General features: G+C 69.1%; 3 protein-coding genes across 3 annotated transcripts; all 3 read right to left on the bottom strand.

Moving 5' to 3' along the window:
* Positions 1-354: 354 nt before the first annotated feature.
* CHLNCDRAFT_144701 (expressed protein) lies at positions 355-2,947 on the bottom strand (the record flags this gene model as incomplete). Its single annotated transcript, XM_005848146.1, has 4 exons — positions 355-1,460; positions 1,625-2,040; positions 2,426-2,525; positions 2,887-2,947. The coding sequence occupies 4 exons, from the start codon at positions 2,945-2,947 to the stop codon at positions 355-357; spliced, it is 1,683 nt and encodes a 560-aa protein (XP_005848208.1).
* Positions 2,948-6,009: 3,062 nt separating this feature from the next.
* CHLNCDRAFT_144699 (hypothetical protein) lies at positions 6,010-10,969 on the bottom strand (the record flags this gene model as incomplete). The annotated part of the gene is made up of 13 exons (XM_005848145.1): positions 6,010-6,128; positions 6,363-6,424; positions 6,562-6,671; positions 6,832-6,945; positions 7,125-7,259; positions 7,442-8,173; positions 8,352-8,441; positions 8,578-8,654; positions 8,783-8,849; positions 9,128-9,394; positions 9,943-10,086; positions 10,211-10,365; positions 10,483-10,969. The coding sequence occupies 13 exons, from the start codon at positions 10,967-10,969 to the stop codon at positions 6,010-6,012; spliced, it is 2,559 nt and encodes an 852-aa protein (XP_005848207.1).
* Positions 10,970-14,084: 3,115 nt separating this feature from the next.
* Positions 14,085-17,198, bottom strand: CHLNCDRAFT_22338 (hypothetical protein; the record flags this gene model as incomplete). The annotated part of the gene is made up of 10 exons (XM_005848144.1): positions 14,085-14,413; positions 14,638-14,717; positions 14,891-15,017; positions 15,324-15,480; positions 15,750-15,848; positions 16,065-16,176; positions 16,398-16,474; positions 16,624-16,681; positions 16,851-16,903; positions 17,088-17,198. Coding segments are annotated over 10 exons (1,203 nt in total), but the record flags the coding sequence as incomplete, so codon positions are not given.
* Between the last annotated feature and the right edge of the window lie 170 nt (positions 17,199-17,368).

Here is a 17,368-nt window from a genome sequence, read left to right as displayed (position 1 = left end):
GGGCAGGTGGCATGCAAGGCGTTGCTCAGGGCTGGGCAACACCTGCGGGCGGGGTGCCGGGGATGCACAGCCGGGGTCCCCATCCGGATGAGGGGCCCGGCCGGGGCGAGGCAGAGATGGCTGTGGCGTCCGAGGCTGGAGGAGGGGCTCTGGCTGGAGGAGGGGCTCCTGGTGGGATGGATGCCGCCATGCGGCAGGCCCAGCGTGCGCAAGAGAGACAAGTGACAGGCTAATAGGGAGATATGGGTGGGCGTGAAACCACGAAGATATATCATGAGAAGAGGAGAGGCAAGAAGGGGCGGTTGGTGTGCCTGGGGGGTGGCTGGGACGAGGTGTGTCATGCGGCTGTGCCCCTTATTGCGGCTGCTGCTGCATCTGCTGCTGCTGGTGCAGCTGCTGCTGCAGCTGCTCCTGTTGCTGGTGCTGCTCCTGCTGCTGCTGCAGGAGCTGCAGTGGCGGCGGCTGCTGCTGCTGCGGCGGCGGCATTAGAGTGCCCGTCAGCCGCCCCAGCAGGGCGCGCAGCTGCTCCTCAGCGGGTGTCGCACCTGCCGCGGCACCGAGCGGCGGCGCCGCTGCAGGCTCCGCCTTGGGGACAGCAGGCGGCGCCGAGGGCGCTCCCGCCCCCGCGCCGCCCGCCCCGCCGACGGCAGCGGCCAGCATCGCCGCCGCATCAGCCGGGCTGAAGGCCCACTGGCCCATGCCGGCCTGCGCCGCCGCCAGACCCAGCAGCTGCGGCCCCAGCCCCGCCGCCTGCATCGCCTGCTGCACCTGCGCCTGCAGCAGGCTGCCCAGGTGCTGCTGCTGCGCGCCGGCCTGGCCGCCGTCTGGCAGGCTGGGCAGCGCCTGCCCTGGCAGCTGCCCCGACAGCTGGCGCAGCGCCAGCTGCTGCCGCTCGCCGTCGCCGCCGGCGGGCAGCGGCACCGACGCCTGCACCGACGGCGGCGGCAGCGGCTGCGGCAGCGGCGGCGGCGGCGCGCCCGTGCCGCCGCCCGCAGTCGCCTCCCCGCCCGCCGCCTGCTGCGCCTGCCCCTGCGCCAGCAGCTGCATCAGCGGCAGCCGCAGCCGCTGCTCCAGGTGTGCTGAGGGAGCCATCGCGGCGCCCAGCTCCGCCAGCTGGTGCTGCGGCACGCCGCCGCCGCCCGCCATTTCCTCCAGCCGCGCACACACCGCCGCCTGCTGCGCCTGCAGCAGCCGCAGCAGCTGCAGCAGGTCTCGCAGCTCGCCGGCGGCGCCGTGGGGCGGCACCAGCGCCTGCAGCAGCGCGGCCGCCTGCGGCTGGGGCGTGGCCGCGGGCGGCGTCGGCATGGGCGAGCCGCCCGCCGCCGAGGCGGCGCGAAGTGCCTCCAGCAGCGGCCCCATCTGCTGTTGCAGCAGGCCCGCGCCGCCGCCGCCGCCGCCGCCAAAGGCAGCAAACATAGACTGGCTCTGAGGCGGCGGCGAGGGGGCCGGCGCGCCGGAGCCTGCGGCAGGGGCGGGGAGCGGGGCTGGCGGGTGGGCACAAAACCACTATCAGGCCGGCGCCGCGAGCAGGGCAGCCGGCGCAGGCGCAGGCGCAGCTGGCAGCAGCACAGGCCCCCTGCAGCCAAAGGCAGGGCGCCCCCCCGGCAGGACTCAGCCCACTCACTCAGCCGGCTCAGCAGCTGGTCCAGGTCTGGGAGGGTGCCGCTGCCGCTGGCTGCGGCTCCCAGGCCTGGGGAGGGCGCGGCGGCGGCGTGGTGCGCCACCGGCCGCAGCAGCTGCTGCTGCTGGGAGCCGAGCGCCTGCAGGATGCTGAGGGGCAGCGGCGGCGGCTGCAGCGGCTGCTGCTGCTGCTGGCGCGGCGGCGCCGAGGTGCTGGCCAGCTGCTGCGAGGCGGTGCTGCCGGGGCTGGCGCTGCCGCGGCCGCCGCCGCTGCTGCCGTCGCCGCCGGCCCAGGGGTGTGCCTGGTCGGCGCGCCGCCGCAGCGAGCGCGCCGGCTGGGAGTCGCCGCTGTCCCGCTTGCCGCGCAGGCGGTGGCGGTCGTGCCGCTTGATCAGGCTGGCGTGGCACGAGCGCTTGGGCCTGCGCCCGGGCCAGGCGGAGAGCGGAAGCAGGGCGGGGTGGGACGCGGCGGCGGGGTGGATCGGCGACACGCCGTGGGGGCAGGGACAGCAACCTGGGTGGATCGGCGGCGCGCCGTGGGGGCAGGGACAGCAACCTGGGCGAGCCAAGCGGCCCTGGCCGATCGAGGCGGGGGTGACTGTCACACTAAGTGCGAGGCTCGGGCCCAGCCCGCAGCCAGCCAGCTCCCAACCTGCCACCAACTGCTGCCAGCTCCACCCGATGCGAGTCGCCCCTCCCCAGCCAGTCGCCCTTCCCAACCAGCCCCGCATCGCCAGCCAGCCAGCCAGCCGGCCGGCCTGCCACCCCCACAACAGCCCAGCCAGCCAGCGGGCCGGGCGCGCACCCCTCAAACGCCGACACCGGCTCCAGCTTGGTGCACTGCTGGCAGAAGCGCAGGAAGTCGCCGCGGCCGTCGGGCACCGCCGCCGCGCGCGCGTGCTCCTCTGCGGTCCGGGCAGCGGGGCGGGAGGGCAGGCGCGGGGGCCGGCGGGGGGTATGTTGGTCGTGGCGTGCGGGGGGCAGCAGGCGTGCCTGGTGCGCCGCCTATGTGCCCGCTCGCCCAGCAGGCAGGCCCCCTGCTGGGCTTGGGCTGCGCTGGCGGCGGCGGCGGCGTGCCTCAGCGGCCTCGCTGGCAGCAAGAACAGCGGGCTGGAAGCGGGGGAGCGTGCAGAGGGGCGTATGGCACGCCGGCGGGGTGCACACGGCGGTGGGGGGCGTTGGTGCGGCGGGCGGTCCGGTCTGTACCAGCCCTGCTGACGCCCGCCTTAGCACCCACGTCCCCACGCCCCCAGGTAAGCGCAGCACCCCCAATCACGCACCACAGATCTTGGCGCAGGAAGTAGCTCCTCAGGTTGGCAAGGACCATGGGGCAGCCCTCCACCTGCAGCCAGGCAGCGGGGGCGTTGGCGGGGGCCGGCGCGCGAGCGGGCCGGCGGCGGACCACCCGCCACTCGCCTGACACGTCGCAGGACTCTGGCGCCGCATGCTGCCGTGTGTGTAGGTGCCTCTGACGCCGCACAGGCGACGGGAGCGGCCGCAGGGAGGCCCCCACGCCGCTGTTCCCGTATGGAGCCTGTACAGAGGGCTGCCTCCGCTGCGCCCAACAAGCCTTCAGCAAGCTCCTGGGGGCGCCCCGGCGTCGACACTGCGAAGAGGGGAAGCGCCGCCTGGCAACTTCGCTGTGGGGGGAAGCGGCGTCCCCACCTGGGTGCCTTGTGCGGACGAGCCCTGTAATTAGAAATCTACGCGGAGGCAGCGACCATGCTCCCCCTGAGCGGGCTGGTCGCCGGAGAAACCGCAGTCCTGCGCAGGCGCGGAGTACGCCACGTTAAACTGGCCGCGGCTGGAGGGCCTGGCGCACCTGCGGCTGCACTGGCACCGTGACGATCAGCCTCAAGGCAGGCAGCCCACCCCTGCTTCACTTCCCTAGCTGCCACTTGGGGGACTTTCAGAGGGCGTGGCCAGCCTATTAAATGGTTGATACGTGCGGCATTATTCACGGGTTTGGCGTGGCAGGCGACGAAGGGGACCCAGTCCGCGCTGTAACGCCGCAGCCGCAAGCCTGCCCGCCAGCGGCACCCGCCGTGGGGCTGCCGGTGTGCGCCGGTGGGGCGCCGCCGCTCTTGCAGGTCGGGAGGTCAGTGGGCTGTGCAGGGCAGGGCTCAGCATCATCTCGGCTCCCAACAGGCATCGTGTCCTTGTGCTCCTTGTGGGTCCCACTGCATAGCCCCGTTTGGCTCCCGCGCTCGGTGTCCCGCCACCTTTTGGCCGAGGGACACCGCTGGACACGTGTGCACGCTGGACGCGCCGCACGCATGCGTGTGGCATGGGCTGCAGATGGACCTCCACTCAGCTAACCAGCTCAGCCACCCAGCCGCCACCGCAACAGACGTCCAGGGGAAATCTGCGGCAGGCGGGGCGGCGTGACACGTGCGCCGCCCTCTGTCCGGCCGCATGCGGCGCGCCCCCGCGCGCAGCCCCTGCGGCACAGTTGGGTAGTGCTAGCAGGAAGCTCTCCAAGCTCTTGGCACAACACACAGCGAGCTTCTGTCTCAAAGCACAGCTGCACGGGTGAGGCCCTTTCGGGTGCCTTCCGGCCTCGGCGCCCGCCAGGCTGGCGCGCTGCTACTACAACCCTCCCACGGCATTGAGCTGCCTTGGAGTCTTCCTTCTCCAGCAGCATGCCGCCCTCCATCGCTCAGCTCGTCCCCAGCGCCAGAGCCTCGCCAGTGCGCAGTTGTGGCGGTTCCAAGGTTGGGGCAGCAGGGAGGGTCGCCCGCCTGCACGATGAGCCTGCGGGTGACAGGACGCAGCCTGACAGCTGGCTGCCTGCCTGCCTGAGGCCGCTGCCGCTGCTCTTGCCTCCCGCACGGTGGTAGCCGCTGGCGCTTTCACGCGGGTGCAACCCAGGGAATCAGGCGCCGCCAGCGCAGCGTGCTGACAAGGTCCATGGCCCACGCCTGCTGGCTTGCTTGCACAGGCACCAGCCACGCCCAGCCCTCGAGCCATCAAGGCGCCCATCCGCCGCACCCAAGGCTTTGGGGCCGCAGCCGCCGACCGTGACGGCACCGGCGCCGGCGCCGCTGGCGGCCCGCCGCAGGCGCCAGGGCAGGGGCAGCGGGAGTGGGGGCAGCGTGCCGCATCCAGCTGCGACCGGCTGGTGACGGTGATTGGCGGAAAGCGCTACTTGGCGCTGGATGAGGTGAGCTCGCCAGGCCAGCTCCTCATTGGGCAGGCGCAGGGAGGCTGGAAGGCACCGGTGCTCTGTCTGGACGGGTGCCCACTCCCCTTCCCACGTGCCTGCCACTGGTGCCTCTGGTGGCTGCCGCCCAGGCCTGCTCTCGCTTGCTGAGCCTTCCCGGCACGCCTGCTGCTGGCACCATGGCACCGTGCAGGTTGCGGAGCTGTATCGCGCGGCCGGCCCCGACCCGCCCCACGACGCCGTGTGCGAGGTGAATGTGGAGGTGCAGCCGCAGGCAGGGCAGGCTGCGATGCGAGAGGTAGGCGGCAGGAGGGCCCCAGCCAGGCGGAGCTTGGCCCCCACCTCAGCTCACAAGCCTGCCCGGCGTTTTTGTGGTTTTGGTTGGCTGGCAGAAGCTGCCGCCGGCTGCCGCTCCAGCGCCAGCATGCGGCCGCAGCATGAGAGGCGCCGGCGCTGCAGGGCTCGCGTATGCTCCGATGCGCCGCCGCCGGAGGCTGCTGCCGGTGCAGGCCCAGAGGCAGGAGCTGCAGGAGCTGCTAGCGTATGCTGAGCGGGAGATGAGGAAGGAGGTGGGCAAGGGACCTGCTCTGCTCTCCACAACCGCTCCACAACCCCATGCCCTTGCTATCTGTGGACCAGCGGGTTGCCCAGCGCCATACCATGGGCTGCAGCTGGGCCGGGCTGCCGTTGCCAGCCATGCTATTTGCACCCCCCATGCACACCGTGTGACACTACGGCCCCACCTGCTCACCAGGCCGCCGCCTGCCTCACCCGGCCGCCGCCTGCCCCGCCTGCGCCTGCCGCAGGAGCTGCCGGCGCTGCGGCTGGCCTTCCGCCACCTGCTGCTCATGATACAGGCCAAGCTGGAGCTGGGGAAGCCGGCTGGGGTGGAGGTGGCGGAGCTGCGGCAGCTGAGGCGCATCCTGGAGCAACGGCGCGGCGGCGGCGGCGGCCCGCAGCAGGCCAGCAGCGCAAGCGGCATGTCCTAAGCTGGCCCCAACCAGCCTGTTCCATAGCGTCTTGTGTGTGTGCCTTTACATGCCTTTGGCCCTGTTTACCAGCTAATCATTTAACAACACAATACCAATCAACCTCTGTGTTGGACTCTGTTAGGAAAAAAAGCTCACCCAACAACACAATGCGGCCCCTCTCCCCATGCGTGCCCTGGCCGAGCGCCGCCCACTGCTACTATCCTTCTAAGTAAGGCCTGATTAGTAAGGCTGCACTCACAGCAGCTTTGCATGCACCTCCTCGGCACTGCTGCGGGTCGTCATCACGCGCACCGCCCACAGCCGCTTGGAGCTGGGGTGTGCCACATACACAGGCACTTGCGCGTGCGTCCTGCCTGCATGGTGGATGCACACAGCAGCGAACCTGGTAGCATACCACAACACAGCAAACCATGCCACCAGCGCTGCCAAAAACTGGACCCCAGCAGACGCTCTGCCATGGCATGCTGTCCGTGTCTGCCGCCGCTGACGCCCAAGCCTCCCATTCCTGGCTGGCGCACTCACCCTTTGCCCTGTCATCCGCGCCACCGCGGCCTTGACCGCTGCCTCGTGCCCTGCCGCTTGCGCACGCGTAGCCTCCTCATTTAACCAGAGGTATCCGTGGCCGCGGGCTCTGATCCCCTTGTTTGGGCTGCAGGGGAAGCAGGCAGCATGGGAGCGGGGCACGCCATGTGCACGTACAGGAAGTTTAGCGGAACGAGCACCTGGCCGGCTGGCGCAACCTTTCCAGCCCTGCGTGGCCAGCCAGGTGCCAACCCCAGGCCCCACCTTGTGTAAAACACCAGCCACATGCCACAGGGGATGAGCACCAGCAGCTCTGCAGGCTTCATGCCATATTCCTTCACGACCACATCCCGGCTGTCGAAGGCTGCCGCCAGCTGAAGAGAGGAGGGTGTCAAGGGAGGGGTGCATTGTTGCGCAGCGCAGGCGCAGAAGAAGACACACAGGTGCTGCCCATCAGCGATACATCGCCCGCCCGTGTGGCACACACACCGCCCAACACGCACAGCCAGCAGGCACAGCACGTTGGTGCCCTACCAAGAAGCGGGATGCAGCCCCTGTCTGAAGCCCCATCTCGTGCAGCACATCGTCGCTGTCCTTGCGCACACGCATCAGGTTGATCTTGGGGTCGGTGATGGACAGATGCAGGGGCTGCAAGACACTCAGCAGGCACGTTGTGCACGCATGTCGGAACGGGCGCAGCGCTGCTGTCCAAAAACAGCTGTCCAAAAACAGCCTGCCAGTGGCAGTGGCACTACGTGCCTGCAGGACAGGGGACACAGCTGGATGCAGCCCAGCTGCTGCAAAGCCGAAGGGCCACCATTGCGCACCAGCTGAGCGACGGCCGCCGCCATAATGGCAGCAGCGTTGTCCTCGTGCTGCAAGTACGCCATCGCGGCCAGCAGCGCAGACTGGCCCATGAGACCCTGCGCCTCCTCCTGTGCTCCAGAGTGCACCAAATCACCCTGCAGCGGCAGAGGCGGCCAGCTGGCCCAGAGCTTGCAGCCGGCAAACACGCTGGCAGAGCTGCCAGCTGCTGGGAAAGGCGTTGTCACACGATCGGGCAGACACGCACCGTACGGTGCTGGCAGGGGCGGCTGTACACATGCATGGCCATGGCAGCCCATGACCCCGCTGTGCCGCTCACCAGGTCAAAGTCGGCGTCGTCTGTGGCGCCCTCCCCATCACGCTGCGACTCGCTACTCCCTGCTTCTCGCACAGCACCGGCACCGCCCTCGCTCTCCTCCTCCTCCTCCAGCTCCTCCGGCTGCACACGCTGCCGATTCACACCGCGGCGTGGAGCAGTGCCGCTGGAGCAGGCGCCGCCTGAGGCTGCCCGCGCCGCTCTGCCGCTGCGCCGCATTGGGCCAGCGCTGGGCGCTGCTGCTGCGCGCCGCCGCTGCGCGCAGCAGAGCGGTGCCATTGTGCCTGCTGCAGCCGCTGGCACAGCATCCACTGGCAGCATTGGCACAGCAGCTGCTGCAGCCTCTTCCTCCGCCCCCTGCTGCGCCTCCTGCTGAATCTGTTCCTCTTGGTGCCGACCCGTCTCCACCTCCTCCTGCTGACCCTGCACCTGCGGCTCCTCCTCTGCCGGCTGCACCTGCTGCCCCTCTTCCTCCTGCGCATCCTGCCCCTTCTCTGTCCCTCCCTCTGTCCCTTGAACCTGCTGCCCTTCATGCTCCAAACGGGCAGGAGAGGCTGGCTGGCTGGTGCCGCCGGGACGCACATCATCATCCCAGCCACCGCCCAGTGCAGCACCGCTGCCAGCCTGCTGCCTGCTGCCGGCGCTGCCGCCGCCATCCGCGTCGTGGTAGCTCAAGGGCAGGCCGTGGGCATCCTCCATCAACACATCGTGATCTTCGCCGCCCTGCAGGCCGCCCTGCAGCAGGCGGCAGGGCCAGGGCAGTCGAATGAGCCCTGGACCGCCTCGGCCTTCCCTCTGCTGACTGCCAGCAGCGGGAGTGGAGCAAGGGGCAGCACCGGGCTGCACAGCAGCTCAGGCACAGGCCACAGGCAGGCTGGCAGCGGCCCTCACAGCACGCAAGCAGGCCACACACCTGTTCCGCAAGCAGCTGGCGGGAGCTGGCGGGGTTGGACTCCAGTGCCACGCCTGGCTCTCCGGCGCCGCCGCTGCCGCTGGCAGGCACCTGCAGCTCACGGCCAGCAGAAGCTGGGCTGCCATCAAGCTGAGTGCACAGCAGCTGCCTTGGGCGGCTCTGTCGGGCACTGCACCACAGCAGGGCGGCAGGTGGGGGAGCGCCGCCATGCAGTAGGGCAACCCACCGGTGAGTTGCGCTGGGTGTAGGTCCCCAGCATGCCCTGCAGCTGGTCCGCAGGCTGGCCCATGGCATGGGGCGACCCTGCAGCTGGACAGCTTGCGCCTGCGCAGCGTTGCCCGCCTGCGGCCCCGCTGCTGCTGCTGCTGGTGCACCCTCCGCAGCCGCCTGCAGGCTTCCGCCGCTTTGCTCCGCATGCTGCCTCTCCCCACAGCGCTGCTGTCCCTGCGGTGCCGCCATGGCCTCTGCCGCCTCCGCCGGCTTTGGGCCCAGGGTTGGCTGTTCATCACACAGTGGGGCAGGCGCCAGGCTGCCAGAGGTGCCACCTGAGGCAGCGCCCAGCGTGGCGCCGCCGCCACCAAACAAAGCGGACATCCGAAGGCGGCGGGAGGTGGGGCGGCGGGGGCAGGCGGGGGTGTGAGGCAGCAGCCCGCGTGCCGCGTGGCATGATGGCGCCAAGAGCTGGACGCTAGTTGGCCGCCAGCAGGCTGGGTCATTGCAGGGGCAAGACCAGAGCACATACCAAAGCTCCTTCCCAGGGCCACACCTACCCTCACCTCGGGGCTCCCAGCCGGGGAGGTGGCCACACCCTCTGCCTGGGATGGGCCGCGGAAGGAGCCGGGGATCCGCAGCGTTGCGGGGCCATGAGCTGGGCGCGCCGCCTGGATGCTGCACGGAGCGCCGCGGGGGCACGGCAGGCCAGCAGCGGGAGCGTGGGCCTGCGCAGCATCCTCGTGGTTGCGCTCCTGCAGCGGGGCCCTGGCGCCCTGCTGCGCAGGCGCCATGATTGAGCGGCCGGCGCCTTTCGCCTCGCCCCGGTCCCGCTGCAACAGCATCCAGGAAGCTGCCACACCAGCCAGTACCATCAGGGAAGCTTCCCGTGCAGCCGCAGCCGCGCCTGCGAGCGGCCCCGCCGCTGTCGCTGCTGCTGGAGGGGCGTTCTCATCGGTCTGAACCCCTGCCGGTGCCAGAGTCATTGCTGGGCGGGCCGGGACGGCTGGCGGAGCTGCTGCCGCCACCGGGGCCGCACCGCACGGCACTGGGGGTGAGCCAGGCAGGCCGCAGCGTGCTGCTGGCGGCGGCGGCGCCAGATGCAGGCGATCAGGCTGCTGCTCCCTGCGCGGGCCTGCTGCCGGAGCTGCCGCTGCGAAGGCAGGAGCCTCTGCATCTCGCACGGCGTCATGCGCAGCAGCCTGCAGGGGGTTCAGGATGCAGGGGAGCGTGGTGGGCGGACGGCATGTTGGATAGTCTGGAGCCGCATCCCACCAGCGGCAGCAGCCAGGGTGGTGGTGCATTTGACCCACCCGAGCCGCAGGAGCAGGCAGTGCTGACATATCGCCAGGTCGCTGCAGACCAGCTGCCGCACACGCACCTGGCCCAGAGGGCGGGGAGCGCCGAGGCTTTGGCCGCCGCTCCTGCGCCGCTGCGCCACCTCCAGCGCGATGAACGGTGGCTCATGGCCCGCGCCTGCCGCCGTTCCCAGCACGCTGCGCGCCGCGCCGCACAGCGCCGCGCCCTGCAGGAGGCAGGCGGTGCGGGCGTTGGGCGGCAGGCTTGGCGGGAGCGTGTGCCTGCCGGCAGAGCAGTGGATTGCCGCAGCACACGCGGCATCCACCAAGCCTAATGCCACCTGGTCTCACCTTCACCTCGCCTCCCGCCGTGGAGGTGGCCTGCTCGCGGGATGGGGAGGGCGACGCAGTGGCCGCTGCTGCTGCCATGGAGCTTGCGCCATGCTGGCTGACCCCGCCCGCCGCCAGGGCCGCAGCACACGGCAAGCGCCCTGCCGGTGACTGTGCTGCGGGAGGGGCGGAGCGGCTCCTGTGCGGCGGGCTCCACCTCCCGCCCGCACGCGTGTGCGCCGCCGGGGTCGCCCTGCCTGCCACAAAGGCGCCGCAGTCGGGCGAGCACGCACCATGGGCATCGGCGGCCGTCTCTGCTGCTGCCGCCGCGGCGCCGTTCTGGGCGCAAACTGCTGCCGCCGCGGGCGGCAAGGCGGCAGTGGCCGGCGCAGGGTCGAGCTTGCGCCGCTTGCTGGAGGCGCTGGTAGGGCGCTTGCCAGCGAAAAAGAAGTCGCTCATAGAAATCACCAACTCCGGACAGTGCAGGAAGTGCAGCAGGGGATCAGGACGCCACCACTCCTGGTGGTTACCATCTGGCGCCGTAGGCCCATCCGCCGCAGCCGCCTGCAGGGTTCCATCATCTTGGTCCTCCGGCCGCCTCTTCCGGCAGCGCTGCTGTCCTTCCGGGGCTGCCGTGGCCTCTGCCGCTTCCTGCGCCTCTGCCTCCGCACCTGCTGCCGCGGTGCGAGAGGCCTTGCCGCACTGGCCCACCTCCGCCGCCGCCGCCGCGTCCGCTATCACGGCCTGCGCCAGAGGGGCGCCCAGCCGAAATCCCCCCATGCCAAGACTTGCGAGTGGGCTCCCAGCTCCCTGGCTTTGGCCCTGCAGGGGAGGTGGGTCGACATCTCATGAGCTTCAGGGTAGAGTGCACTCGGGCTGGGATTGCAAGGCACTTCCCGATAACAGCCCAATTGACGCCTGCAGCGCACCGTTAGCTCGAACGTTCCGCGCGCAACCGTGAAACGCGCGCGCAACACCGCCACTGGCGAAAGAAGGCTGTGGGAGGCTCCGTTCAATGAACCATGCCCTGTATGGCAGACTGGGGCGGATCACAAGCGCTGCCAGTGCGCGCGCTGATAGCTGGGCTGCATCAGGCTGGTCCTCCGAGGCCTGCACATCATAGGGACAGCAGAACCTGGTGCCGAGGTCGGCACAAGCCTTGGACAACAGGCCGTTGGCGGGAAAGCGGGGCGGTGGGACGGTCGCCGCCACTGGCGGGGCCACCCTGGAGGCCGCTGCCTGCCCTTTCAGTGCGTTTCGAGCCCTTGCAGCTCGTCAGGCAGCCTCCAAGGCCGCGAAGGAAAAGTGCGAAGAGATGAGTTCAACCTCGAAGCACAGGCCCGCCCTCTGCCCCCCACAGCCTCCAGCGCACCTCTGGAGCCTTAGGTGACGGCTCCTGGCCAGCCGGCCGCATTTCCGTGCGCTTCCTAGCGAGAAGGGAGTGCTTGCGTGGGCCAACCGCGCCCAATGAGCAGGCTTGATGCTCCAAGGCACGGGAGCCCCACTCAGGCGAAATGCGGCAGGCAACTGGGAGGCCAAGGATGGCTCCAGAAAGTGTACTGCAAGCACCCAGTACGCTCCGGCGCTGCCAGTCTCCGTGCATTTCTCTGCTCGAGTCGAGTGGCCCTGAGCTCGCAGGCTAACGCAGGCCCCAGAAGTCCAGCCGCTGTCGCAGGTGGCGGTGGCGGGAGCCGGCGGGCGGGCGGCGGCCCGGCGCGAGTGAGCGACAGGCAAAAGCTGGAATCGGTGCCGTGTTTTGGATGTTTTGTTCGGCTCTGCAATCACACACGTGTGTGCAGCGGAGCAGAAAGAAGCAGTCGACTATGCCTTTCGGCACGCCACACCGCAGCACAACCCTTGGTGCAGCAGAGGGACTTCTGCGAGCAGTGGCGCTCTTCCACAGCATACTGCTGCTTGCTTGTACAGAGGTGGTGAGCACAGGAAGCAGGCGTCGGACTAGAAACAGAGCCTGCAGCACTGCCGTTTGTGGCAGCACCCACAGCACTCACCCACCAGGTCGGCAGCCGCGCCACAGGCGGTCAGTGGAGGCAAATTGGGGTGAGCGGGCCTATCCTGCTGCGGTCCTGGCCTCCGCTCTGCGGCAGGCAAGGCACGCACACTGTGGGGACGAGCAGCAGGTGTGGGCTGGCGGGTGTGGTGTGGTGCGTGCAAAAGAGGAGGTGTTGACGTTGACTGGGTGTGGATGTGGGTGGGGTAAAGGGGAGATGAGGAGTCACGGCCGGAAAGAAAGCGGCAGCCCGATGCCGGCAGCGCCTGCCGGCAACCAACAAGCTGCCAGGCATCCCGTTCTGCGGGCAGCGGGGCACCCAGCCGCCAGCCTCACCGCCGCTTCACTGATGCTCACACTCCAGCGGACTCGCGCCAACGCAATCGCAGGTGGGCCACTCTGGCCGAGGAGAGATGCAGGAGGAGATGACCGCGCCACGAGCTGCTGCACGCATGGAGGATGACGGCACACTGATCAGCGCACACACATAAATCTGCTTGCAGGCACATTGGTGGCTCGGCTGCTTGAAGGCAAATTGGTGGTTTGGCAACCAACCAGCGGCCTCACTGCTACCATACCCGCACTGCAGGCACCGCACGCCTGCTGCGCCGCCGCGTGTTCCAAAGCAGCCGCAGCAGCCAGGCCTCCAACTGCCACATGTTGCCTCGAAAGGAAGGCGAACCCCAGCCAGCTGGTGCAGCAGCCTATTCGTCCAGCACGCCTCGTAGAGGCGCTTGCTTGGCTGCCTGCGATCCAGAGCGGGCATCATTGAGTGCGGCAAGAGGCAGTCGCAACGCAGCAGCAGCTTCAGCCGCAGCACGCAGAGCACCGCAGCTGCACCTGCGGCAGGAATTCAGCCGCATCCCTACCTGCTGGCGCAGCCTGCACAACGGCGGAGATGCCGCCGTGGCTGGCGCTGCTATTGATGGCCTGCAGCGATCGGCGGCGGCCTGCGCGGCCCACGGGCTCATGCAGCTCCAGGGCCTTTTGCCGGAGCTGCGCGGGGCAGGAGGCACAGGGCTTGTAATAGGCCAAGCGATTTCCAGGTTGGATTGCACGCAAAATGCAGGAGCTCAAGGCCAGCAGCACATGCGGCCTCTGACCAGCAGCAAGGCCCCCTTCACATCAGATGGGCCGGGGCGGGGCCCGGCGGGCGGCCGCACCCACAGCTCTGTCAGGTGCGGGGGTTTCCCGCGCGCACCTGCCTGGTTAATCGTGTGCCTCGGATGCTACATCGCTAGTCAGCTGCAGGAATCCTGTCGGAGGCCTGAAACGAGCACAGACTTGTTGGCGAGTGATTACTGCCTCCAAGTGAACCACGGGGAAAGACGCCTCAGCCGAGAGGTGCCGCTGGCCGATCATCGCCGCCTGTGGCGTTGGAGGAGCTCCCCGGCAAAACCCTTCTCTCTCAACCCACGAATGCAGGCACTTTGGCCCAGGAATCATGGACAGGAATTCAGAGCTGGACAAAGTGGCAAGAGACACCAGCGATTGAGGGCACCCGGGAGGATCTACAGGCGGGCGCCGCTGGGCTGGCGGGAGCGCACCCAGCGCCGGACCAGCGAGAGCGCACCCAGCGCCGGACCAGCGAGTGTCTCCACCCGCCTCCCCCACTCAATTCACCCTGCCCTACGACTGGTGCAGCACCAATTGCGTTGGATGATTCTCACGCCCTCGCCACCCAACCGCTGCAGCGCCCCAGCAATTTCCGTGCACGGCACGGTGGCGCCTCCATTGCTGCTGCTGCACGAGCGGGCCGCTCACAGTGTGTGTATGTAAACCGAACTGATCACTCAGGGAGAAGACAGACATGCAGTCAACCTGGCAAGCCGGATAAGCGCCGCTGCTAGAGCCGTCGTGGTGCTGCTGCTGCTGCTGGTGCAAGCCTCATCGCCGCGACCCTCCTGCTGCTGCCGCCGCCGCCTTGTTTTCGTTCATCGCTAGCAGCAGCTCGGGGGCGTGGGCCTTGGCATGCGCCCGAAGGTACTCCTCGCTCTGCAGGTGGTGGCGGCATGTGACGCATGCAGCGACATCCTTGCATGGGTGCCAAAACAGCCGGCAGGCGACTCGACTGTGCCCCTGCCAACCAAACCCGACGCACAAACAGGCGTGCTGCCCCAGCCAGCGCCCAACCTGCATCTCCGTCAGGCGGCTGATGGTTCGGTCCTTGGCAAACCCGAGGTTGTCATCCACCACCTCGGAGGGAGAGGGAGGGGCTGCAGCACGCACCAGAACACGCGGGGGAGGAGTGGGAAAGGCAGGCCGGTGGCAGGAGCGGCATGTTGCCTAGCTGGCGCGCGGGGTGCTGACAGCGCACACAACTCTCTTCTTCTGCTCCCTCCCTGCTCCAGCTCTCTGCAGGTTTGCCCTCCTTGACCCCGGCCGGCATTGCTCCTGCCGCCGCCTCCCCACCCCGCTGCGCTGCCATGTTCCCGCCCACCTGCCCGCGCCTCCTGCTGCGTCTTCACGTTCTCAAACAGCTCGAAGGGCATGGCCTCGGCGGAGCACAGGAAGCGCACCCTGCAGGAGGATAGAGAGGTGGTACTGGGGCAGAGCGGAGCGGGCTGGGGGCCGCACGCGGCAAGGAAGGATCTCTCTCTCTCTCTCTCTCTATCTCTCCCTCCCTGTCTCTCTCTCTGGCGCGTGAGCGGAAACACACAAACACACCACCACCCACCCCACCCGACCCCCACCTGTGCTCGTACAGCACATCCACCAGCGTCACAAAGCGGTACGCGGTCTGGCGGTTGGCGGCGGTGAAGACGGGCACGCCGCTCAGCGCCACCGTGTGCTTGGCGTTGGCCAGGGCGATGTAGTCGGCTGCGGGCGCAGGGATCAGGGACACATGTGGGTGGGGAGGATGGATGGCGCAGGGACAAGGGACACATGTGGGTGGGGAGACTCGGTGGAGGTGTGCGGAGGGTGGCAGGAGGAGGAAGAAGAGAGAAGAGGGAAAGAGAGGAGGGCCGGGGTCGATGGGAGGAGGACAGCCAATAGGGGTGAGATGCGCAGCCTGCTCTGCCTGCCTGCCCGCCTGCCTGTCCGCGCTGCCGCCACCCAGCCCGCCCACCCCCTTGCCTCCCCACACAAAGCGACCCGACCCCTTCCCAACCCGCCCCGCCCCACCTGCCCCCAGCGGCCGGTTGCACAGCTCGTCAAAGGTGAAGAGCGTGGCGCAGCCGCCGGTGCGCGGCATCTCCAGCTGGCGCCCCATGGCCACATCCACCCAGGCGGGGCGCACCGGCTGGCCGTTGACCAGCTCCATGAAGCGCTCATACAGGTCCTGCGGCACAGGCAGCAGTACAGGGAGTGGTGCATGCGGTACGAGTCGGAGCACAGCGGTACAGGCAACAGGTCGGGGTGCAGCACCACAGCGGTGTGTGCGGCGTGGTATCGGGCAGGGGGCTGCGCCGTGGGGGCACGCAGGCTGCATGGTGGCGCCGCTGCCATGCCCACCCCACTCAGTTGGGCCACAGACATCACGCTCATTGCAAATCCCAACTCAATCCAATCAGCTGGCCCAGCAACACAGCACCACCACCAACCCCGCACCTCCTCCCGCGTGGGCGTGACAAAGTAGAGGCCGCGGCTGTGGTGCGCCAGCTTGCGGTAGTCGGTGCGGCTGTTCATGTCGTGCACAGCGCACGCCTCCTGCCACGGTAGCGGTACAGCAGGGCAGGCACAGCAGTACGATGAAAGGTGCTTGGCAAACCGCCAGGTGCAGAGCAAAGCAGGGAGGGCCAGCTGCTGCTGTCAGGAAGCTGACAGCAGCTACACTTGGCCCCCTGCCCACCACCACTGCACACACACACAGACACACACCACCATCCCACACACACACGCACGCCGCCGCCTGCCTGCGCGCACCTTGAGCCGCTGTATGAAGGGCAGGAAGAGGGAGCGTTGCAGGCCGCCCTCGTACAGCGCGTCTGGGTGGCGGTTGGAGGTGGCCACCAGCACCAGGCCGCGATCCCACAGCCTGCGCCAGGCAGCATGTGCGTCACATGCAGTGGTGCAGAGTGTGTGTGCACGGGTGTGGGCAGATGCAGAGGCGAGTGCCGGGTGGAGAGGGAAAGAGAAACATGGGGAGAGCAGCGGGCGCAGCAAGAGGAGGCGACTGCTGCCATGCACCGGAGAACAACGGAGGGCGCTGCGCTGGCCCACGGAGGGCGCTGCGCTGTGCCCCCAGGCGCGCCCCACCTTCCAAACAGGCGGTGCAGGATCATCGCGTCGGCCACGTCGGTCACAAACAGCTCGTCCAGGCACAGCACCGAGATCTGCTGTGGAGGCAGGCGGGGCAGGCGGGCAGGGCAGGGCGGGCGGGCGAGTGGGGGGGCAGGCAGGAGCAGGAGAGAGGAGCACCAGCAGGAGGGAGGGCAACCTGAGGACGCGGTTGAGTCAACCGAGCAAGGCTCCTCCCCCGCACCCTGTCTGCTATGCCGTCGGCAACATGCGCCAGAGGGTCTGCCACGCTGGCAAAGTGCCTGCAGGCGGGGCAGGCAGTCCAAGGGTGGCATGAGGCGAGGCACCGCGGGCAGCCGGCACGCAGCCCACGCGGCAATCCCGCAGCAGGGATGCAGCTGCAATGGAGCCCTCCCCTGTTGTCGCCTCCCCAGGCCAGCCACGTCCCCATCTGCCGGCCAGCCCTCGCACCTGAGCTTCTGGTGCACCCCGATCATGAAGTCGTGGAAGTGTGTGCGCTCCAGCTGCGAGCGAGGAGGGAGGCAAGGTGGGAGAGAACAAAGGGCAGGGCAGGGGCGGCGAGGTGGCGGGGATGGCTATGGGGAGAGCACTGCGGCGGAGCAGCCTGCATGGTGCCGTGCCCTGCTGCCTGCCCCACAGGCGCTAGCTATGCCACATCTGCCCCTCCAGCCCTCCCCCCCGGCTCACGTTGAAGTTTGGGGGGGCCGTCTGTGCCAGCAGGTCCATGAGCATAGTCTTGCCCACCCCCACGCCGCCATACATGTACAGCCCCTGGACGGGGGCCGCCGCCGCAGTGCTCTCGTCGCGCCCGCCGCCGCCGCCAAACAGGCCCCCGAACCAGCCTCCGCCGCCGCTGCCGATGCTGGCGGGGGCGGCGTCCAGCAGGGTCAGGCCGCGGCCCTTGCGCAGGGAGCGGTCGCCGCCCAGGCGCGCCTGCAGGTCGTCGTACACCTGCTGGATGCGGGTGA

This window comes from Chlorella variabilis (assembly GCF_000147415.1).
Source record: "Chlorella variabilis unplaced genomic scaffold CHLNCscaffold_8, whole genome shotgun sequence".
Lineage (NCBI taxonomy): Eukaryota > Viridiplantae > Chlorophyta > Trebouxiophyceae > Chlorellales > Chlorellaceae > Chlorella > Chlorella variabilis.
This window is presented reverse-complemented; position numbering and strand designations above follow the sequence as displayed.